The 26,005-nt window shown below is 36.3% G+C and overlaps 1 protein-coding gene across 1 annotated transcript in view; it reads right to left on the reverse strand.

Moving 5' to 3' along the window:
* JMY (junction mediating and regulatory protein, p53 cofactor) overlaps nt 1–26,005 on the reverse strand; it is a 55,806-nt gene that overhangs the window by 18,054 nt on the left and 11,747 nt on the right. The window contains exons 2-5 of the mRNA XM_072359434.1: nt 19,854–20,027; nt 11,800–11,950; nt 9,525–9,694; nt 1,049–1,214 (exon numbers count right to left, since the gene is read on the reverse strand). Of these exons, the coding sequence (XP_072215535.1) occupies nt 1,049–1,214; nt 9,525–9,694; nt 11,800–11,950; nt 19,854–20,027 (661 nt within the window). The remainder of the gene's footprint in view (nt 1–1,048; nt 1,215–9,524; nt 9,695–11,799; nt 11,951–19,853; nt 20,028–26,005) is intronic.

The following is a 26,005-nucleotide window of genomic DNA, read 5'->3' on the forward strand; positions in this document are numbered from 1 at the left end:
TTTTGTTTAGATTTCTAGAGAAAATTTTTGTTAAAACTTGTAATGACCAATTATGTTTTAAAGGGGACTTGATCTCTGATGGTCCTCTGGTATCACTAAGTGAAAGGATTTTGATACAAATTTCTGGTACAAATTTCTTCTCAGTCTCCTATTCAAGTGTGTTCTTTTGGTATAATTAATCACTACTCATTACTCAAGCACAAACAACAATATGCGTACAGCAACAACAAACTTTCCACAAAGGCACACTGTTAAAGGTCTTATTCTTCATTTAAGTCACTTGAGAATTTTCAATCCCTAGCTCCTGCACATGCAGTTAACTTTGTTGCCATCACAAGCCTGAAGGTAGGCCATTTACACAACAGCAAGAGCAATGCTGAGTAGTACTCCATGTTTTCTTATTCTCCAGAGAACTGCAACCTACCTTCACATCTCTGCTCTTTCAAATGACTTTCCTATCCTCAAAAAAAGAAAAAGCTACATAAGCCCTAAACTCTAAACAAGAAAAAAGAGCTTATGTGAATAAAATCATTAAGCATAAAAGGGTCAAGAGACAGAACTAAATTCAAAAATGCTGCACAGTTTGTTTCTACCATTTCTTTAGTTTCTGAATATACAAGACAGTTTGGAAATAAGAGGCTTGCACCACTGCTCTACACCAGGACAACCGTGATAAAAGCAGCTTCAAGATTTTGCTGAAGAATTCTGTTTTACAGGACGATCTTTTGGAAACCAGTCACTTTTAAGAAATGAGTGGCACAGATGCAGGTTTTTAATCACATCGGACCAGCAATAAAGATATTTCTTCCTGCTTGAATTTAGTTTTCCTAAACTTTGCGTAGAATCTTATTTGCTAATTTTCAAACACAGACAATGAGAACCATGCTAAAACTCCCGTATTTTTATTGCCTATGAACAAGCGTAAATTTAATTTAAGAGCACTTATGTTTGAATATCCAGCTTGTCATGTGGTAGAGAAACTGTTCTCATTTCATTCCCATGAATTATTTTTTTCAGATGACGTGTAAAGTTAAAATGCACAAAGTACCTGATATCAGCCTTCTGATGCTTTCAAGTTGTGCTGTCAGCAGCAACTCTTCATATTTCAAGATCTCAAACTGCACTTCATATAACTGAAGCTGCAGATCATAATAGTCGGCTTCTAACTGATCCAAGTGGGCTATGGCTTCTGTACCACCCTTCAGACTTTGCATCTAAGTGGAAAGAAGGGAAAAAAAAAAAAAAAGAATAAATATACACTTCCAGGATAAAGATTTTATCATTACAGCCAGGTACAGTCTAGTGTACTAAATACAGCACGTTAAAATTTAATACATCAAGAGCAGAAGGCTGGTTTTGACCCACACAATACAAGGCAACTACAATACTTGACATTTTTTTTCAATATGGTAGATTACTCCTGATGGCTAAAGTGCTAAACCAAATAGTAAGCAGTGTGAAATAATCCTATCACTCTTACTCTCCTACCTGATTCTCACAGGAGATTCTATGTTCTAATCTTCAATTAAAAACAAACGAAAAAACAGCATCTACAAAACTACATCAAAATTATCACTGGAGCTGAAGTAGGGAAAAAAAAAAGAGAGGTGGCACAAACCTTGTCCCTTTATCTCAGTAAAGGGAAACTTTACTGAGAAGCTTATTTCAAAACTAAAAGAAAAAAAAAAAAAAAGCTGAAGAGGGTTAAGTAGGTGTTTTTCTATTGTATTTCCTATCCCAAAATTACACCATAGGCATTCTTGAATACAGGCTTAATGAAGTAGAATATCTGCACAGCCAAAGCTCTTTATACTATTTTTTTCAAAATACTTATAAAAAAGAGTTCCTAACTTTTGCAGCTGGAAAGGAAAAACACCCCCCCCCCCTCCAAAAAAAAAAAAAAGAAAGAAAGAAAGAAAATTCCAAGGTCTATCCCCTCAGAATGTACAGAATCTTATCACAGCCTTGTTTCTGGAGTCTTTCAAAGATCAAAAAAAAGGAGTAGTTAAGCTTTAGTATGCTTTTCAGTAATTAATTGGGGCTTCAGTCTGAAAAAGTGACACAAGAAACACCAAATATGATCTTAGATCATTCTCTTGACTTCAGGTAGGCATGCATTCAGCAAAACAGTATTTAAATATTGTCGGCTATTTAAAAAGTTGGCCAATCAGATCACATTTAAGAAACACGTTTTCACTTCAGAGCAAATTCAAAGCCATGCAGCTCTACAACTTGCACACAGAAGTGCTAAGGTCACTTAAGGTCAAATTCTCTACCTTCTCAACAATTAATGCCATACATTTTCCCCCATACAAACGATGAAAGTAAATCTAATTCTTACTGAAGACTTGCGATCTATCTGTCTTAATGTTCTAACGGAAGGGGATCCAGTTACCACATGACTTTCTCCTATCCCCCTCTTTAATAGTGTGTAAGCTCTTAGCACCTCAATCATTATCCACTAACAGATTTCACAGCTTAATTAAACAATGAGGAAACATCTCCCTTAATTACACTTTGTTTTGCCCAAGATTAACAGATGGAAGAACTCTTAGAATTTCTATTCTTAAAATTTGCTACTAAACTATCTACTGAATGCAGCTTTTTTCCCCCAGTTACCAGCCAGAAAGGATGAACAAGTCTGCAAGTGTTTATCATAAATCTTACAATCAATAGTGCATAGTTTTTATGTTTTAGATCAGTGACACCAGTATGTCTTGCTAAGATGGTCTACTGCCACCTCCACATCCAATTATTATCAAAACAGTAAACAAAATAAAGATGGTAACTTTTTAGGGCAACACGAGTTATTTCTTCTGAATTTCACAGTTTTTAACGGAGGCTAGCTTGCAAGAGACACTCCTGCGTTTTGAGACACTAAAAGAATTCTCTTACTGTAATCTATAATTATATATATTATAATATATGCAATATATCAGTACTATTACAATATATATGTAACATATTAGTAATATAACAAGTTATAATACATTTTTTTTCTCCCAGCAAATTAATGCAATGCCACTCAAAGTTCTACCACTGCTAAGAAGTCATGCTTTGTCAGTGGAAATGCACTGTGAAATTCACCTAAACTTTTCTTCAAAATATGTTCACAGATTATAAGTCCACAGACACTGCAAAGACTGAACAGACACCAAGTATCAGCAAATGAAGTTACAGCAGCTCAAAATTTCTTTCAGCTGCACCAGTGTCTGCAACATAAAGGCCAAACTGACAACCAAATCTTAGCCCTGCAAGCATATATGCCACCTACCTGATCCATTTAAGGCATTCAACATCACTATAATCAGTTTTCACATGAAACAGGAATGTGAAATGAATATCACTGTACAGTTCTCAGATATTTAAGCAATATAAATGTGCACAAAAAAAAGAAAGTGAACCTTTAATTTTTGTCATTTGTGAGTGTGTAACTAATCCCAATCCAGTGGAGAAAATGCCAGGAACTTCAAAGTGTGAATGTGATTACAGCAAAGAAATATTTTGCAGCTGGACGAATGACTAGAACCAAGGAGATCCAAGTTCAATTTCCTGATATGCCTTAACTTCTTGCATTCATTGTAACAAATAACTGAATCTATGTGACCCTAATTGGAGTAACAGTGTTTCTTTGTTGCCTCCTTCAGACTAAGCTGAGATCTTCAGCAGGAACTAAGTTTTCCTAACATTTCTATGGCAGACTCATTTCTAATGTAGACTCAAACACAAGTAATGTAATAAGGACATAATAGATCATAACAGACAGCCACTTATAAGAACTTTAACACATGTTCTAAGATAACATACTATGATGACAAAAACAAATTTAAAAATAGTCAAAGAGAACACAGAACTAATGATCATCAAATCCACCTTTTTACCATGTCAGAATGCTTGCAGTCAAATTAAAAAGTAAATAAATAACAGCTACTACAGTGAAGCATAGTTTTCTGAAAAATATTTTCTGGTGTGTTTAGCAAATTGGTAATTGGTATCCATCTCTAACACATATATGTTGCTGCTAACAGAAAAAAAAAAAAAAAGCTTTCTAAAAAGGCTTTTTCAGTTTTTCTTGAATAGAATCATTAAATGATATTTTTATTTTTGCTGATGCATTCAGCACAGACAAAAGCAAAATAACAGTCATGAAATTCAATACATGCTTAAATATTCAAATTCATTGGAAGTAAATGTATCTTTCATTTAGTCTCACTGCACAAGAAAAACAATCTTCTAAAATTACAAACTACACAAAAAAATTACAGAACCTAACCAGAAATTGGTTGGAATATATTTTTATGAAAATATCACTAAACATTTACCATACACATTTAAAGTGTTCTGAAGTGAATGTTTACAACTGTACTATACACTTCTAAGCAAAAATACTAATAAAAAAAATAATACAAGACTAGTTACTGATTCCTACATACGCAGGAAGAGACTTGTTGGTTTTTAAGTGTTCAGTCACACATTTCCATTTGTCCAAACTATTTCACATACTTACAGAATTACAAAGGATTCTCACTGTGATTTAATGTTTCTGTTTACTGTCAGGAGGACATGTCTTGGGAACCAGTCCACAAAAACAGACTCTGGTCTGCCTCAAAGGAAAGTTTTCATCATTCTCCTCAAACAAAATTCAGAGTAACAGATGGAATTTACAGAGGTACTGAACAGGAAAATAAAAAGATCTAAGTGTAGCTTGTGTCAATTTCTACTTTTGATTGAAAGAAAAAATACTGATAGCAATAATGCAAACAGTTTCAGCTGTTAAACAAACTGGTAACTACTGGCCTAACAAACTGAAATTCAGTCTACTAAAACATGGCTCAAATCCCAAGTATCTACGTGTACAAAATTAGAGCCTAATATGTAGCTCCCTCCAATGTATCTCATTACTCTACACTTTCAGTTACACAATTGCTGTATATACAGCTTTACTATATTAAGTGAAGCTAAATTAAAATATTAATTTAAAGTCAGCACTTTATTAAAATTCAGAAGACACTACCTAATTCAAAGACATCATCACTGACATGCACAGCTTCTTCAAGTTTTTGATGTGTAATTAGAGTAGTAATCAAAAAGTCTATGCACAAATAAAAAGCAAAAACTATTTTTGATTTATTATTTTTTAAGACTTTGTCACAGTGAGAAAGAAATTAAAAAGAAGTATTAAAAAGAAAACTTTGATCTTGAATTTCAACTGCTAACCTCAGCTGTTTTACTTTCTTTTATCCACAAAATGGCATACATGAAAATTCAAAAGGATCAAATAGGATACCAGATATTCTTCCCTAAAACTACAGTTCCAACTAAACAACTTCATAATTAATATAATCTTATAATGAGAATTTTCACATGACTTTTTAGCTGGGTTTCATACTTCATGAATACACATTTTGTCCAAACAAAATGACCGAGCCTCCTGAATTGTACATATCTGGCATAGCTGGTAGGCAGAACACCTAACAGCTGTACCCACCAGTCTTAGAGGGCTGAAAAAAGGTGCCTCACCAACCCGAGTAAAGAATTTCCACCTGACATCTAACCTACATCTCCCTCTTTCAGTTTAAAACCATTCCCTTTCTAAAAAGGAAACCGTGTAAAAAGTCTGCGTCCTTTTTGTTTCTAAGTTTACCCCAAATAACTGGATGGCCTCAATGAGGTTTCTCAAGAGGCTTCTCTTCTCCAAGCTGAACAAGGTCAGCTCCCTCATCCCTTCTTGTAGGAGAGGTGCTCCAGCCCTCTGATCATCTTAGTGGCTTCCTCTGGACCCGCCCCAACAGCTCCACATCTGTTTTATGCTGGGGGCTCTAAGCCTGGACACAGTACTGCAGGTGGGGTCTCACGAGGGCAGTGTGGAAAGGACAATCATCTTCCACTCCTGGTTGGCAGCTCCTCTTTTGATGCAGCCCACAACACATCCGACCTTCTGGGCTGCAAGTGTAGTGCTGGCTCATGTCTGCCTTTCATTCACCAGGACCACCAGGTCCTTCTGCACTGGGCTGCTCTCCATGAGATCTTCTCCCAGTCTGTGCACCCTGTCTCCCAGTCTGGGTTTACCCTGACCCAAGTGCACTTGCACTTACCCTTGTTGAACCTCATTAGGTTCTCATAGGCACATTTTTTAAGCATGTCCAGGTTCCTCTGGATAGCGTTCCTTCCTTCTACTGCACCAACTGCACCACTTAGATCGGTGTCAACAGCGAATTTGCTAAGGCTATACTCGATCTCACTGTCTACACTGTTGGTAAAAATGCTGAAGGGCACCAGTCCTAAGACAAACCCCCAGGAAACAACACTCATCACCAGCCACCATCTGACTGTTGACCAGAACTCTCTAGCTATAACCATTCAAACAGTTTTCATTCACCAAATAGCCTAACCTTCAAATTCATCTCCCTCCAATTTAGACACAAGTATGCAGTGCATGACCATGTCAAATACTCCCAGAAACCACTCATCTTCTTTCAACAGTGTCGTTCAATCATTTTTTATAGCAAAAATGTCCCACTATACCTTTTATGAATTCTACCTTATTCTACCTTTATTTTGACATCACAAAATAAACATGTGGTAGCTTTCTGTATATTTAAGTGTAAAACATTTTAGGAGACAAAATAAAAAATAAATCATTAGCATACTGAATGAAAACTATGATAAGACTGCAACCCTTCTTCTATCACACAGGATTCCAAGTCACATTTGTCACAACCAATTTTGCACAGAATCACTAAGGTCTGCAAAGATCTTTAAGGTCATCTAGTCCAGTCATTGACCCATTACCACCATGCCTACTAACCCGTGTCTCTCAGTGCCACATCTACTCTTTGTTTGAAAAACCCCAGGGTCACTGACTCCACCACTTTCCTGGGCAGCCTCTTCCAATTCACTGTCACTGTTTCTGAGAAGAATTTTTTTATAATATACAACCTCTGCATACTTAGAGCTATCCCATTCTCAAAGCAATAAAAAAGGCATTTCAGAACAGAAGATGGTTGTGATATCATCCCCAGCACCTCGTTTTAATCTTCAACCTTATTACACAGCATCCCAAAGCACCATGTTGATGCACACCCATCAGATGCTTCTTGTTCCTCTTTTTCAAAAAGCCCCCCACCTTTCACTTCAGAGATCTCCATCATCCTAATATACCGCAATCTTGTTTCTCTGCTTAGTCCCAAATGCTTCTTCACATCTCAATAATCACCCACTAATCAAAAAGAATCTCAGTTATAAAAAATTATAATTGTAATGAGGCATGCTTTAATTTCGTGCTTGTGTTTACTCCTTCTGTCTTCCACAGAAGATCATAGAAAGGCACAATCTGTCTGCAAATTTACCAATCTGTACCATGTTAAAGTCCTGAATAACTTTTTTCTAACAGAATTCAGTGAAATTTTGCTGGTCAACAAGCATTTGGAAAGTATTCTTAAGCCAGTAGAAATATGAATAAAATGTAAATTAACATTAGTATGCCTGCAAAGTTCTTAGAGTATCCATAAGATGACAGACTTTAGGAGAAGGTTTTTTAGCATACTTGTTTTGAGGAAGTATCATAAAACCTAACGTATGGTGTTTTTTTTTCTGCTAACATATTTAAACACAGTTTAATGCATGCACTCTTTCCTCAGGAGTACTGCAGTTAGTACTAATCCCTCTGGAAGACTGCCTTAATAAACATGGTAAGCAAAATCAAAGTATTGCCTGCATAGTGATCTGTATAATTTCGTATTGCCACTGGTCACCTGTATAATCACTAATGTGAATACTCCTTCCACATGGACTGTCAAAAATTGCTCCCAAAAAAGTGCTTATGGCCTGAAAGGTAGTATGGAGGTTACAGAGCAACTGATTTCACCTTCTATTCCTTTTAAAATATGTTTTAGTGGATAGTTGTGAACATTAACAGCAAAAACTGTAATTTTGGTTGACTAACCAGGAAAAGGTAATAAGAGAATAAGTGGTACAAAAGAACCTTTTGAGGTATAAAGGACCTCTAACGATCATCTATTCCAACTCTCCCACAATGAACAGAGACATACACATCTAGATCAAGTTGTTCTGAGCCTCATTCAGCCTGACCATGGATATCTCCAGGGACGGGCCTTCTGTCACCTCTCTAAGCAGCCCACTAGAGAGTCTTACCACCCTTATCAAAAATGTCTTCCTTATATCCAATCTAAATCCCTCCTTGTTTAGCTTGATACCCTCTCCCCTCCTAACCCAGCAGCCTCTGCTGAAGAGTCTAACCCCTTCCTTCTTATAGCCTCCCTTTAGAAACTGAAAAGCCGCTAACAGTTCTTGCTGGAGCCTTCTCATCCCCAGACCCAGCTTCCCCAGCCTGCTCCCTTCCTTGGATCATTTTCATGGCCCTCCTCTGGATGCACAATGGCTCTCAAGCATGCCCTGTACTAAGGACTTCACAACTGGATGTGATACTCAGGATGAGGTCTCACCAATGCAGAGCAGAGAGACAGGATTGCCTTCCTCAACCTGCTGATTACCCTTCTTTTGATGTGCCACAGGATCCAGCTGGCTTTCTGGGCAGTAAGAGATCATGTTCAGCTAGATCATGTTCAGCTTGCCATCCCAAGTTCTATTCAGCATAGCTGGGCTCCATCCTCACACCCACCAGCTCATATTGATAGCAGGGATTGCAGCAAAGTAGGTGCAAGACCTTGTTCTTGGATTTACTGAACCTCACGAGATACACCTGGGCCCACTTCCTGAGTCTATCTAGGTCTCTCTGGATGGTATCTAATCCCTCAGGCATGTCAATTGCACCCACACAGCATGGTATCATCCACAAACGTGCTGAGGGTGCACTGACAATGTCACTGATGAAGATATTAAAGATCACTGGTCCTAGTACGGACCCCTGATGGACAATACTTGTCACTCATCTCCATTGGGACATCAAGCCATTGACCAAAACCCTCTGGGTACTATCTCACAACCAGTTCCTCGTCTACCAAACCATTCCACTCATAAAATCTGTATCTTTCCAATTTGGGGAGAAGGGTGCTATGGGGACCATATCAAAAACAACAAAAGTTGGACATGCCTGACATCTCATATCAACTCCCTTTTTTCCATATGCCTTAGTGTATCTCTCAGGATTATCTGATCCAGGGTCTTCCCCAACACTGAGGTGAGACTAATAAGTCAGTAGTTCCCTGGGTCATCTTTTCAGCCCTTCTTAATTTGAGTACTATACTGCCTTTTTTTCCAGTCACCTGGGACTACACCTGACTGACATAATTTTTCAAAGTTATCAAGAGTAGCTTGTTAATACATCAGCGAATCCCCTCAGCACTCTGACACACTTGCAATAAAATTTCATTTGCTTAGTTTGATTGAATGTGGGGAATTAAGCAAAGACTTATATTATTAAAAATACAAAAAATAGCAAGTTTCATGTGTGTTGGTTCATTTCTATCAAGAGTATCAACACTCCTTAAGGTTCAATTTTTTACTACGCTTAATTTTTCTACTTATTGGTACTGAAAAATTACCTCCTCTTTTAGTGCATGTTTCTTCTGCTCCAAACAGATTTCTTTAGCACGCATCAATTGCAAAGTCTCCTTAGAAACTGCATACTGAAGCTTTTCCATACGTTCCACTGCTGCTGCCCATGCTGCCTTACCAAATTTTTTCTGGTCTGCTCGCATTCGATCATACACAGCTACAGAAGGGAAGAAAAAGGCAGACAATTTATCAGTCTTCTCTTCAGATCTCTATAATGATTCTACTGTATAGACTGTACGCGTTTCTATCCAAAACCATACAAAGTTCTCTTAGCAGAGAAGTCATTCTGTAGAGTAACAGCCTTCATATTCAAGGTTTAAGAATTCTTAGGACTCACATACGTACGTAATTTGCTATCTGTTTACCATTTCGTTACTATAAATCCAATTATTGTTATTCATACGAATGTCTGAACCACAAGTTCAGAACTTCTGACTTAACAAAAATACTGTTTAATGTTACCATGTGGTCTTGAAGTGCATCCCAGATTCCCCCTGCTTCTGAAAGCCTCTACATCAGCCACTGAAATCACCAGTGGCTTTACAAATTCTACAGGGCAATCATATATTTAACACAAATCTGCAGAGTGAAATAAGAGTTACAGTTTAAAACAGAAATTTGAGGTTGACCTCAAATGCATTTCAGAAAGAATAATGAATTTAACAAGCCTATTTTTTTTAAACAATATTTTCTTTTAAACTCAAAGATTGCTTTATGGGATAATTAGATAACAAGGTACAATCTGCCCTTAATGTACAGTGATGATATGGAATCTTTTAAGGAAGCCTTCAGAGTAGCTACAGTCCCTTGCTTGACTCAGATTTCTCTTCCTGAGCCCCAGAAAAAAACTAGGTTAATGCATTTCAGATTTTCAACATTTTTAACATATAGAACAATCACATGATACTGATCACACTTAGCTTTACAGAGCAAAAGACATGGAAGTCACAACCAAAACGAGCAGCATTCAGTCCCTAGGTGCCAGAAAATACCAATCACTATTGTTAGATAATAAGTATCTACTTGCTCTCACCCATTTTTTCTCTGTCATCTGTCATTATTTTGTTGTGTATGATCTCCTTATGATCAGTAGAAGGCCAAATAAAGCAAACAAAAAACAATATGCACCCCTATGTTGTACATTTATCAAAAATCTCCAGGCATTTCATTTTCCAGTGTCCTTCCTCACAATCCTGACAGCTGTATATGAAGATACTACATAGAAAAAAATAAAAAGGAAAGGAACTGTAAATATGCTTTTTTTTTTTTTAATTAGCTAGTGAGGTATTTTACTTTCCATGTTTGTCAGAGCAGATGCTAAATACATTTAGAATTAGCTCTAATTAACATGTTTGAACTAGTTTAGTCACATTTTCAGGTAAGGTGAAGTTTCACGTTAACCCTAACTTGAGTTGTTTTACGCTGATTGCTTCTCTTGAGGCAGTTCTATTCAGGAAGAAAACAGGAAACCTACCCATCAAAAAAGACTTTCTCCCTGGGGTACAGCTCATTCACCTATTTGCACCAGCACTACCACCAAGGCAAAGAAAGAGACCAGAATCTGCATTCAAGCAGGGGAAAGAGTAGGACAAGCTTTTGTCAGCAGCAGTACACAGTCAAACTAAAATAGAGAAGATAAAACTGCACCCTCAGGTTTGTTTACACTAATTAACTCATTATTTTGGTTAAAATGATATAAGGATAAGAGCACAGATGTCTGTGCAAGCCATATGTCATTGCTTAACTGCACTGACTCATTTAGTAAAACTGCTGTGAAAGATCAATCTACGAAGACTTTCAAGCAGAGCTGCTTTCAGAGCAGTTAAAGCTGAGCTGTTGCTTAGTGTTCAGAGCTATAAAAAAATTTTACTGGAAGGCAGTAGGGGAAGAAAAATGAAAATAAGTGAAAAGCAATGGACACTTATTGTGGTTTGCCATAGCCAATGCAGAAGACAGAATCCATCAGGGATTCCATGTTTCCTAAATCTTTTGCAAATGTAATTGCCACTAATAAAATCCCACTGCAAAGCTGGTTGTGAAACTATTTAAAAATTTATATTGTGACTGCTTCTGATGGCATTCCATAACTACTTACTTGAGAAAGATTTCAACATACACAGAAATAAAAACAAGTAAGAATGACAAGTGCATTTTCCTCACAAAGGATTGATAAAAAAGAAATTAAATGGTACAATACAGAAGATGATAAACATTAACCTTTAAAGATTTTTTATTTCAAGTACAGGATAACAGAATAACTACCTTTCTGTGCTTTAGCTGTTATTTCAAAGTATTTAACTGTAAGATCTTGAATAGAAAGTACAGCCATGTGGGCTTTCCTCTGCCAATCAGCATCTTCTTTCTGCAGACTCTCAATTCTTCTGGGGCCTAGGTAGTCATTCTCTATTGAGATCTGAAAATAAATCAGACCATAGTTAATAATACTGCTAGCTTCTGAACAGTGATCAGTTTCAGCGTGGCTAAGAACAAAAGAAAACAAAAGAAGAACAAAAAGGAGAGAAAACTACCAACAAATCATCACGGCTTTTATTCAACAGAAAAAAGTGTTCCTTTCTGCTGTAAAAGTACATTCATGGCTTCATTACTATTCTTATTAGAAGCCCAACAAACTCCAATAAAAATCTGATTCACCAGCAACTTCTCATTAAATACAATATCCTCAAATAAAAAGCATGCTTTATCCAGGGTTTCTTTCAGCCTAGAATACTCCAATATGAAGCAAGTAAATGTTCTTAGATAATAATAAAGATGGAAAAAGGGATGTCTTGGGATGCTGGGAAATAATCATCAGTTTTAGGAATTCTTTGTTTTAATGATGACTTAAAACATATTTCCCCAGAGACTGAGAATTTAAATACTTTTTCCATTCCTAAAATGGAGGCAATTTTAATTCTAACTAATAACTTTTTGAAGCCAGCAAGAAAACTGGGATTTCTTTTACAAATTAAAAAAAAATATGTAGCTGTCTCTAATTTTTGTACATGCTTCTTAAAAGTTGATGTTATCATCAGTCCAATTGCAAAAAATAAAAAAAAATAAAAAATAAAAAAAAAAAAAATCACCCCAAAATAGATATCTAAGTCAGTAGACATTTATGCTGGAACCTACAATTCCAAAGCCTTAATTCTGAATATTTTCAATTTATATTGGTAAAAAAGAAGATACCTCACTGTTGGGTATTGGGTATTTGTAGAGGTAACAGTTATGAGTGGACAGACAAGAATTTCAAAACAGAAGTCAAAATATGCCTATATTTTGAACCGTCCTGGCAGAGTTAATGCTTTACACAGAACTGTTAAGCAAAAAAATTTTGAGAAACAAGGGTAAAAGTAATACAGTTAGAAACCGTCCTTTAATACTCTTGGGTAGTGATTACATAATTTGATGTGGAAATTAAAATGGGATCACCAAGTAGTGTGAGGAACATTATTGCTAGCCACCACTTCTAGAAGAATAAGAAGCCTCAATATAGCATTTCTTATCATTTCTTCATCCAATTTTGACTGTCAAAACATTATTCACATGCAGCACAGGCTAGAAATTTAGCATTTTCCAATACCACTGCATCCCTGTTCCAGACATCAAATATTTACAAGTAACAAAAATGGGAAGCATCTTTTCATTTACTGCAATCCCAATTACATCATCTATACTATCATTCACACTGAGGTTATTCATTTGACAAGGCACAGAAAACCTAAGCAGCCTTTGCCTTGGCAGCATTTGTGAAAGTACTGACGACCATAGAAATACCCACAACTGGAGACTAGAGGACACTATTTGCTCCGACAATGATTTGTCACCTGCGCCAAACAGAGGTATCTGAGGGTCACAGTAACAAACTGATGGGATAGTGCAAGAGTAAGTGACAAGAGTCTTAGGTACTTGGAACTTCAAATGAGCTCCTGAAGACTGAGGTTCCTGGGCTGACTCCTGGAGCAATAATCCTCATCTACACAGATGTGTGATTGAGACTATGTACTATGGACACCACCTCACAGTAGAAGGCCTCTTAGACCACTCAAGGTGCAGTGAAGGTCAAATGGATCAAAGCAACATAAAAATACTCACAAAATACATTCTGTACTGTATCCTAAAAGATAGCGGATTGCTTCTCTGCTTTTTTTCTTGTTTTTTTTATTAGGTCCTTCACTTTCTGAGTAATAGCAAACTTTAAGAGTCTGTTTTGTTTTCCAGTGTCTAGCTGCCTGCCACACACCTCAGGGCTGGGGTAGATGTGCCCAACACAGAGGTTTCCTTTCCTGGGCTTGCCTGACATGCATCCTGTGGCCTCTGGGAGCCTCTCCATTGGCCTGAACATGCTCCCAGAGTTAAAGCAATCTCTTCTCATCCAGACAGCACATTCCATCTGATTCAATCTCTCCATGAAGGAATGTAACAAAGAAAAATAAGTTACTGAACATAAGATACCAATGTAAAAGAAACTACTGTTAGCAACCTTTCCAAACTACAGTCATGGTAACTAAAAAGACCAAAGAAAAAAAGACAAAATAACTAGTAGCTTAATTAAAGAGAGATGGCAGCTCAAATAAACAGAAAAGTAAGGGAAGAAAGAAAGTTTGCAACTATCCACAACATCCTCACAAAAGAGGAGTATATTGAGTGCACAAGGGAAAAACACATGGCCTATGAAACAACAATATGAACAGGCCCACGTATTTTGAAGATGCTATTTCCTATCATCTCCTTAAAAACCAATCTCTTGTTATAAACATTTCTGTGAAGGTAATAACTATCATTATAAAATTAAAGGAAGATCTTGCTGCATTCCAATTCCGTTCACAATGCATGTGCAATATATTTAGGCTTCATTTTTTTTGCTGCACATCTCTACTATTCCAGCACCTTTTTGTTTTTATAGTCCATAAAAGACCATAGGTCATCTTTCAGATTAATAGAAATAGAAAACACAGTGCAGCATGAGAGGATCTGGGAATGCTGCTGCCAGCAGCTCAGCATCAAACAACAGTGCGCCCTGAGGACACAGCCATGAGGGCAAGCAGCATCTTAGGATGCTTTAACACAGCACAGCCACACAATCACAATAATACTTTTCCTGTTGTATTTACCACTGATGTGGCCTCACTCTGAATGCTGTGTGCAGTTCTGGGCTCCACAATATAGAAAGGATGTTAAAGTCCTTGAAGACATCCAGAGATGGTCAACAGAACTGATAAAAAGGCAAATATTTTCCACCTCTGACTGAAGATAGATAGGAAAATTATGGAGAATATTGGCACAAAATAGACTTAGTCCAGGTCATATTTATGGCTTAGGCAAGGATCTGTTGTACACCTCCCACATGCCATGTTATATTCCTAGACAGAATTGCAATAGGCAAAAATGGAAAAAACAAAAACAAAAGATGTAACAACAGCAGGCCATTTAATTATTAAAAAAACAAAACAACAACAACAAAAAAAAACCACATAGCAGAGGAGACAAAAGAAAAAAAAAAACACAACACTGCTTCACATGTAAAAGATCATTTCACCTTCATTCTTCAGCTACCTTTCAGATTCCAGTAGGCAAGACAACTAATACAAACTACAGCATGCTGTATATATTAACAAGAAAGTGTGCATTTCAGTTTCTTCATCCACTCAGGGGCAAAGTCTCACAGGTTTTAATTTAACTATGCTCCCAGCTAGTTAAATTAAAACTCGGCATGATTTCCCAAAATATATTCTAATTTTCCACGTAAAGCCCCAAATATGTTGTGAAAGCATTCAGCTTTAAAATTCACATTACAGCTTTATTAGTTTTATTCTAATTAATTAATACTAGAATGGACTTTAATGTTAATATAACCAAACCAGCTTAGATTGGAGGGCTTAAGGTCCTTAGCATGTCTGAAGCCTAGGACTAACAATACAAACTACAGAGGTTTAGACTACCCATATCAATATACAGGAGAAAGGCAGATGTTGATAAAGACACTGGCAGTAAAAGCAGCAACATACTTAAAACCGAATAAGATATCAACACGTAGAAGACTGAACAAAATTATCATTGAACTGCAAGTTGCAGTGGTGAATGTTTTTTTCCAGAACTACGAAGAATGCTGAAGAATAAAGAAGTATTCAGAAAAGGAAGAAACAAAAGATTAAAGTTTTTGCACAAGAAAATATTAGGTAAAATAAAATATTCAAGTTGTTGAGGTTTCTTCTTTTCCAGACATATGACAATATATAGAAGGAAATGTTAAGATTGCTAAATTAAATTATTTTATACTAGCAATTAATAGGATTAAGGTTGTGTACTTTAGAGTTGTGACTTCCCTCTCTCTATCCCTCATGTGTCATATAATTTTAACTGCATTTCAACTTCATTGACAAAGTTCCAAGTTGAAAAAAGTACTGAAAAAAAACAATCTAGTTACTTGAAAATGTTTAAGTGGTTTTGGCACTTCAGAAAGTTGTAGATTCCTTCCGTGGATGAAAAGAGTTGGATGTATTTCAATCTTCGGTTAAAAAAAAAAAAGCAACAAAATATGAAGCACGTGTTCATCAAGAATTCATCAAGATAAGATGGACAATTTTTATATAGAGATACAATGAATAAAAGTAAAATAATAAGAGCCCTTAGAGAAGATGAAATCTGAAAGAACACACACGAATACCCAGGAATGGGATCAATGCAAGTAACTGTGGTAACACCATAAGTGGAGCCAGTGAAGGTCACAAAAGCTGTAAAAACTTGTTTCATAGCACCACTGAAAAATAAGGACTAGACTTAAGCCTATTTACAGATTCATATAATATTGGGACTTGTAAAATTTACACAATGAACCAGTTTAAAGAGCTTTTTCAAAGATCCATCTTTGAAGACCTTCTTAAACCCTTGTCATCGCCTTTCATAGTCAGGTTAATGTTGCTGCAGCCTCTACCTTACTCTTCCTTCTCCTTCCCCATCTTCAGCCCAATAGAAGAAAAAAATAAATGAAATCATGCATTTCCAGTTCATCCTCTCCATTACTGTTACTACTGCAGCAATACAATCTGATATTTTTTGAATGTTCATACACCTTTCAGGTTTTCATCAAGATGCCTTTCTATCAATGCATATTAGACCTGTGTCCTTTCTCACTCTTTCCCCTCGTACTTTGTTTTTAGGTCAGTTATGAAGCTGTCCTGGCCTGTAATTATCAGTAACAGTTGGAAGAAAAAAAAAAAAAGTAATAATTAAGCCCCAAAGTGTGTACAGAGCAATACCTCCCAAGCTTCTGTCACTCACCAGCTTAGAGGCTTCTTGAGCTAATGGCTAATCTGAATCACTGTTAATAGCCAATGAGGGACCCACCTCTTTCTGGAACATGTATATACTTAGCGTCCATAATTAAACTGCAAACTATTGCCAAAGAGTATGCGAGGTGTGCTTAATAGGAGTTTATGATTCTATTTTTTTTCCTTTGTTTGCAGGCTGTTTAGAAATGTCACAAGTTCATCAACAGGGCCCTTGACTTTGCATGTGCACATAGGAGTAAAATAAATCATTCAGTATTTCCTTTCCTATAACATTAATGAGTTACAGAAACATTTCTTATCTTACACTTACTGCATGTGTTGAATGACAAAAATAAAGTCATCTGATTAATCTGAGATTGTTGGTATGGAAGTACCTTATACCAACCTTACTGGCATTTTACAGCTATTCTGATTCTACAGTATCTTTTGGAGAGAGAAACAAAACTTTAGTGTTCTGGATGTGAGTATACACAGACATAAAAAGTATAATGCTCTTTTCTAATTTTTTCACCCTCTACTAATTCAAAATTTTCCTTTCATCCCTAAGAATGCTGAATGGCAAGCTATTTTCCAAGAACTGAGATAATTCTCATACGTTTTTCTTCAGAAATAATACTGAAGTGCATATAAATGTACACCTACACTCTAACATGCTATCATCACTGTTTTGTACATGCAACAGCTTTCATCTATTGACAAATTTATCTGTCAGTTTATCATCCAATCCTGTCTTTTGTAAGAGAAGATCAAAAAAAGCTTTTGGCATTTTCTATATATATATCTTATCAGTCAATTTTATAATCAAACATACAAGCAGTTTGTATTCTATTCAACTTGCACACAGTCAGATTTAAGTGACTGAATATATGTTACAGTTTTGTAGTCAGCAATCCTGTGCAAAACATTCAGGTTCCTCACCACTTAAGACAACCAAGCTGCACAGCTCTAACAAGCCTCCATTGTGTGCAAAGAATATGGTGTTTCTCCTCTCCTGGAGGCTTGCCTCTCATCTAACTTTTCAGATTAACAGGAGAAATTCAGCACCCAGATATACACGTATCATAAAAAGTTTTATGTTCTGCACCAAAAGGAGATGACACTAAACATTTGTTTGCAAGGACTACAGGTAAAGCAACTAATTTCTTCCTCATCTTACTCTGAAAACAGACAAAAATGAAACTGATTAAACTACTTAGTAAAAACCCAAATCCATAAAAGAAATCAAACCAAAACACAAATGATGCCTTCAATACAGAAGGCAGAGATAATCTTGACTAATATTTGTATTGATGTATAATTATCCCTGCAAGAAAATAATTATCCCTGTAAGAAACGCTCTGCTCTAAACAAACTTTTTTCTCCTTGTTGGTATTTAAACGGTGTGTGTTCACAGACCTCATTAACTGAGGCATCAAAAATACTAGCATTATGCATGAAAACGAAGCTAACCCCCACCATAGTGGTTTATAGAAATGTTCCAATATTTAGCCTTCCAGAAACACATATGTGGCATGTTAACACAAACCATCTCAAGCACAAGTTCTATTTATAAATGAATTCATCCACCCTAGCTACCAAGTGCAATATATATATTTTGTCATCATAGATACAAGTACTGCTTTTTCACAAACAATGAAATGAAAAACAAGAGATGGCATCTTTCTCAACCACATAATACAGATGACCAAGTTTTATAACTCAAAAACTGCCAAGTTAGGAAGAGAATTTAACGTCCATTAAATGGAACTACACATGAGTAAAATAATACATCATAGATTATGCCTCTTTAACTTACCAAGGTTATTATTTCACAAAAAGGGAAAGAAGACTTTTTTTAAACCTAAAATCTAAGAAATCAGTGAGATTAAAACTAGAAAAGACTCCTACTTCATGTTGCATCTGGATTACAATATTTATCTCCTCTTTTCTAGAGTGAAAAATAAAATATTTTTTAAAAATTCCTTTATAATAAGTAAAAAAGAACTATTTCATTGTACTTCGTAAAAGATTGTGTGGTTTTCATAACCTTGAACAGCATAGTAAGTCCAAAACAATATTCAAATTCTCTGTGCAACAACATTTATAATTGTGGGTATTTGAACTTTGAACAAAAAATTTGCTTTTAGAAACAGCAATGGCTCAAAATAAAAACAATTGGAGAATCTTAAATCCTCTTTCCTCCTTCCCTCATTCTATACTCAAATATAGACCACTCTCATTTTTAATTGAAAGTAGTAAAATCAACATTGGCCAGTTGAATAAGATATCAAGATCACAGAAATTGACATTTACAATACAGACTAAACAAAATAGACCCATTTTAGCCATGATACATATCTTAAAAGACACAGAGGGTATAATCTAATCAACTGTGTAGTAACTATGATTAATATTTCTGCGATGCAGCAAAGGCAATGTTTGTTCCTTCTGTTTAAGCACTTGAATGAAATCTAAAGATATTAAAATTTTTAGATGAAACGTGTTATAAAAAACATCTATCAAAACAGCATTCTTCAGCTGGTTACAATATCTATAGCTCTTCGGAAAACACACTATTAAAGTTTAACAACTAAGTACTTTTAACACTTCTACATTTAAGAGTTTCTTTACATAGGATAAGAATCTACTAACTCCTAATGGTTTAACAGATTACCTCAGAAAACTAAAATGGAATGTAATTTCTTGCAGAACCTTATAAAATAATTAGCAATTTAAAAGACACTGTGCAACTCATTCCTGTTTATATTTTATGCATTAATACCCCTCCATAATATATATATTTTTAATTTCACCTGCTAAAAATCAACAATGAATTTAAAGAGTTTAACATAGAAATGTAGAAGTTAGACAAGTAACGGAAAAGCCACAAGTCAGAGATGTCCTCACGCTACAAAAACACTCCTCTAAGAAAAGGTATGAGAACAGTTAGTGGAAAAACCATCACTACACATACTGCATAATGAAAGTACTTGTTAATGAACAGTAAATAAAAACCAAGAATGAGAACTTCAGTGGCATTTGCTGTACCTTTATCTGTTGTCTTCTAAGCATTGCAAGTTCTCTCATATCTCGGAATGGTTGTAGTAAGTACTGGTAAAGCTCTGTGGTAGCTTCTGCAAGACTGCTGTAGGCCTCATCCTCCATTTGATACAGTTCAAGCAGCTCTACCATGCTTTCTGTATTCTTGTGTTTTTCCAGCAACTAAAAAAAGAAAAATGTTAATTTTAATGAATGTATCCAAAATTCCTGCTAAAAGCAATAACAGTTTAAAAAGTACTTGTAGCCCACCTATTATCTCCTTCAAAAATCCTCACTCAGACATACCAAAAATAAAGAGCCAGAGTTTTCCACTCACATCTTGAATTCAGCCAATCAGATATGATTGCTTGTCCAATCACCTTAACCCAAAAGGCATGGCATTCCTACTGATTTCTTCTCTTCAAAAATCACCATAAATAAGATTTGAGATGTACATGACAGTACAAAGAGCACAAGAACATATTAATCAGATACGCTACTTCATATACTGCCCACTTTCAGGTATATTAGGAGCAATTACAGGGAAAAGTAAGTCAAAAAAGGACTCAGATTCTAAGATTCCTTGCTCACCTGTTACTTCGTATCCACATAGTTTCATTATACTAATGCTGCTCTGGGCGAAATGGAACAGTGATCTGCATTTTACCTGATAATTTAGGCATTAAGATCCAGAGTTTCTATTAGATATTTTTAACAAGGAAAATATAAATGTATTAAAATTAAATATTTTTATTTATTTATTTATTAAGCATGTGTTTTACTTCGTTTAAGGAGACATCCTGCCCACTCCCCCTTTCAGATCTTCTGGAATGGAAAACTAATTCATTTCTACAAATCTGCTACAATGCATGTTTTTAATTTATGTTTGCTTCGCAGCTATTTTGGGCATTTGTCTCAACAAGCCTCACATGTTGCTGGAAATCTTTTACCATTTCCAAAAATATACTGAACTGTTCAGCTACTACTGATCTCATACAGACATGTGGAGTAATTGATGTGTTTACCAAGATTATCCAAAATATATTCCTTTCTTATGTAATTTTTAGACCCTGAAAGTCAGTCTCTTGACCTTCCTTTCACCACCTCATAAGCATATATTTAAACGCAGATGCGGGAACTACAGAATAACCATTTTCTTTCTTCTGAGTTCGCTCAAGCTGGATACTCAGCTTACAAGAAATATCTGCTTAATACTCAACTGCATCAAGCATAAATACTGGAAAACAAAATAGAGGGAACTGCAGATGAGAAACCAAATCTTTGATCAATAGTTCTCTGGCATCTGATTTATCTTCATACCAGAACTGTCAAAAGACATCTTTTTTACCATAGTCATCTACTATGCTCCATTATATTCATATTATTCTGCTGGGTTTGTTACTAAAAAAAAAAAAGAGCCAAACAAACACTCTAATGCAAATTTTGCATCTGATGATCCCCACCACACTGCCTCAGTTTCCTCTGAATCTCTAAATATTGGCCAAGATTAAAAACAGAAATGAGAGAAGCTTGTAGTAGCTTATTTGCTTGTTCACCACTGAGATGACTGACATATGACAAGTCATAAAGCATTTTCCCTCAGCAAGCCTTGTTGGAGCTAAGAGGTCTGGATGAGAGAGTACAATAATGATGATGTTTCTTATCAACCATATGACAATTTGTTTTTTCACCTAAACAGTTTTGCCTTGGAAACTGTTCCTACTCCAGGTTCATTCACTATGCCTTTCTTGTTGTCTTCCAGCAGCATGTAATATCCTGTGGTGTTCAAGTTCTCAGTGAGGGCAGTGTTCTCTGGTTTGCAGTCTATAAAACTAATGTTTTATGCACATTCTGGGCTAAACACACATAACTTAACCTCCAAGTGAACAGACAGCAGTCAGGCCAGACACTGGGTTTGACTCCTAAATTTCCACAGATTATGCATTGTTCCAGCTCACAAGCAGTTTTAGCCTTTCAGGCTATAAAGCCACCACTTTCTCAGCTCTTCTTGCTTACTGCTGGTGTCTCAAAATACAGTTGCCATACTTAAATCTTCCCCCTCTTGTACCAGGCATATCAAAAACCTTCCTGTAATCCCAAAGCTGCAGTTATTCCTCCATCAACATACTGAAAAAACAAACCTTTCCTCTCAAGCCACCTGTTACAATAAATCTGTAAAGGGCATGTTATTCACACAACACATATTATTGTCTTAAATTTTTAATACAAGGCCTTTCTTCATTCCTACAGCAACAAACCACACATATTGCATATCCTGTGCCTAGCAAAGACCATTTTTTTTCCTGAATGAAAATGGTGATGCAACTTCCACATAATTAGAGTTTGAATAACAAGACAACACTGGAAAGCTAATTCAGAAACAACCAAATACCATCTTCTTTGATTTATACCAAAGAGCTATCAAAGATGGATATTCTTCAAAACAGGAAGGAAAATTACCTGCCTTTTAACACAGGATACATATAGCCTCACTACACACACCTGCCTATTAACACATCCATATAGAGGCTCATTCAGTCCGCATTTGAGAGGAAAAAACATCTAAACAGATATTGACAGATATTGTTAGCTGTGCTATCACCCTCCCATTCTGCTCTACAGCACAGTCCAAGGGAGCCTTTCCTGTCCAGGAACCAAGTCAGATGAAGCCTTTTTTTTTTAAGCTGGCTGCCATCCAGATAGTATTTAGACTATCAGATAACATTAATGCTAGGTCTAGCAGAGAATCCACTGAATTAATAATGTCATAAGAAAAGCCTGGCCCCCCACAGCCTCACAGGTAGTTTAACTGTGCATGTTCCAAATTCCACACAGGAAGTATCTAAAGGATCTAATTTCTGTTACAGAAATACAAAAACTCAGTTATTACATTTTAGTAAGGCAGAGACATTGGTTAAGCTGGCCAAATGCCTCAGCCAACCCAACACCTTAAAACTGTATGTTTTCCAAATTGTTAGTCTAAAATAAATGAACAATTTCTGCAGCATATTTTATGTCTCACCAATGGTTAATTCTTAACGCAGACATTCAGTGTTACCACTCTTACTTTAACCACCTCAACATTCATACTTCTATTTTCACATTTTTTTTATTATTTTTTTAAAAGATATTATTTAATGAAGTGGGTGGAGGAGGGCAGAGTAATATCCGGTACAGGCCTGACTAGTGCAATAACCATTCAATACTGTATTTATTTTAAGAATGATGTTTCACAGATGTTATATTGTTCACAACTAAATGAATTCATATATTTTGGGCAACTATTATGCAGATAAACTCTAGTCAGCAGGAAACTCTTTTTTTCCCTGGTTTAACTGCACATACACTTCCACTGCATAACAAAGACTATTTCTGTCTTCAATATTAAAAATATATTTTGTCCATAAATCTTTAAAATCTATACAGATGACAGTGCAATTGTGTGAAAGCCACCTCCAGCTAGAAGGCTACTCCAAAGCCATCGGTGAAGGGCCTTTTCTTACATTACCTTTGCTATTATTCTCAAAACTTTCACCATTTATCATAGAATTACCCAGGTTGGAAAAGACCTTGAAGATCATCAAGTCCAACCTCAGTCTAACCATAGTACCCTAACTCTAAAAACCCTCTGCTAAATCATATCCCTGAGCACCACATCCAAACGGCTCTTAAACACATCCAGGGATGGCGATTCAACAGCGATTCAACAACCTCCCTGGGGAGCCTATTCCAGTGCTTAACTACCCTTTCTGTAAAGAAGTGCTTCCTGAATTCCAACCTAAACTTGCCCTGGCGCAACTTGAGGCCATTTCCCCTTGTCCTGTCACTTGTCACCAGTGAGAATTGCCCCACTCTCACTGTAAGCACCTTTCAGGTACTGTAAGAGGGCGATAAGGTCTCCCCTCAGCCTCCTATTCCCCAGACTAAACAGCCCCAGCTTCCTTAGCCTCTCCTCATAGGGTTGATTCTCCAAGCCCTTCACAAGCCTCATTGCCCTTCTCTGGACCTGCTCCAGTACCTCCATGTCTTTCCTGTGCTGAGGTGCCCAAAACTGAACACAGTACTTGAGGTGAGGCCTCACCAATGCCGAGTACAGGGGCAGGATGACTTCCTTAGTCCTGCTCACCACACCATTCCTGATACAAGCCAGGATGCCATTGGCCCTCTTGGCTGCCTGGGCACACTGCTGGCTCATATTCAGCCAACTGTCCATCAGCACACCAAGGTCCCTTTCTGTCTGGGAGCTTTCCAGTCACACCTCCCCAAGCCTGTTGGTTGCCTGGGGTTGTTGTGACCAAAATGCAGGACCTGACACTTGTCCCTTTTGAAACTCATGCTGTTAACCTTGGCTCATCGATCAACTCTGTCCAGGTCCCTCTGTAGTGCCCTTCTCCCCTCAGGCAGATCAACACTCAAACTTTATATATTAACACTCACTTTATATATTGTATGGTTAATAAAAACTCTATGAAAATGCCACAAATCCAACTGTAGCTAAAATGAATAAATACTTAAATCCCCTCCTAAATTTGCACATATTTTTGACATAATAATATATATCATATACTATTGTATATGTTAATATACATAATATATAGTATAATGTATACTATATATATTAATGTATTTAATAGTATTATTATAGATATTAATATATATATAGTAATTACAGAATATACTATCATAGAATCACAGAATCACCAAGGCTGGAAAAGACTTAAGATCATCCAGTGCAATCCACCTATCATCAATACTTCTCACTAAACCATGTCCCTCAACGAATCTAAATGCCCCGGGCAGCCCGTTCCAGCACCTGAGCACTCTTTCAGAGAAGTACCATTTCCTAACATGCAGCCTGAATATCCCCTGGTGCAACTTGAGGCCATTCCCTCTAGTCCTATCACTAGTTACACAAGAGAATTATTAATTTCAGTTCTCAAAGCCTCTAAGTATTACTTGCCAATTCCAGGAACAATTATATACACATTTTGGTCAGAAAAGCACGTTTAAAAATCACAAATAAACATTTGGAACATTGGACTGCTTTTTTAGAGGTATATGAATTACAATTTTGCAGGAAAAGTACTTTTAAGATGCTCCATCCTTTTGACTGAACTTCAGTGTTAAATAAAAAATACTGAATACTCTTGCTATAAACTTGCAATAGTCTCCAAAAAATAAAAAAATAAAAACAGCACACAGAACTTGGAAAGAGTTTTAGTAACCGATTTTAAACTTCAAGTTCTTACATTAGAACATACTTTAAACTGTTTATGTTCTTTATTTTCAAGCTGTCTTTAAACAAAATGCATTCTTGTTGATGCTCATAACCCAGACATGCATCCTGGTAATATGCAGAAGCCTCAGCTACACAATATTTGTTCCACAAGTGAACAACTTCTCTCTCTTACACGCACGTTCCTGTATTCAAATATCACCTTTAGTGGTTAGGCTAAAGGTCAGTCCTTCCTAGGATGTTCTGGAACTTGGTGGCCTTGCCTATGGCAGAGGGGATGGAACTTAATCCTTGTTGTCCCTTCCAACCCAAGCCATTCTATGATTCAAAGATTCTACAACATTCAGTTGCTTGCATGAGCCCATTGCTGTCAACATCCTCAGCTTTGTAATACAGAATGTCAATTTACATAACTATAGCAGATAAATGCATCAGTAACAGACTAAAGCTTGATTCTCTAAAAGGAAGATATAAATCACCTAAGAGAATACAAAATTTGGACACAGAGTTGGAAATGCATAAATAAATCACTGTAATGCTGCTCAGAATTATAGGTGTAAGAATCAGCATTTTATCTCATTTGTCTAAGCTCTTAAGACTGAAAGAAGATACAAGTGATTGAGTATTGAACTGATTTGGAAACCACAGTTTATAATTGCTACATAAAGCAATCCTCCACCTACTGAGTGGAGAAAAGAAGTCCAGTAGGCTTTACATTGTTTTTTTGTTTGTTTGTTTTCCCCAATCACGCTTTTGAAATTATGGGATTCAAGCATACACCAATGCATAGCAGAGGTCATTGTCTGTATTTTTAAGGAAGGAGGATTCTTTGAATGGCTGTTCGCAGGAGGACTGTTCTAAAGTAATCAAAACAGACATGCATAAAACACACACAAACAAATTTATCAAAATGTGCAGCTACTCT

This window comes from Excalfactoria chinensis, chromosome Z, assembly GCF_039878825.1.
Source record: "Excalfactoria chinensis isolate bCotChi1 chromosome Z, bCotChi1.hap2, whole genome shotgun sequence".
In the NCBI taxonomy this organism is placed as follows: domain Eukaryota; kingdom Metazoa; phylum Chordata; class Aves; order Galliformes; family Phasianidae; genus Excalfactoria; species Excalfactoria chinensis.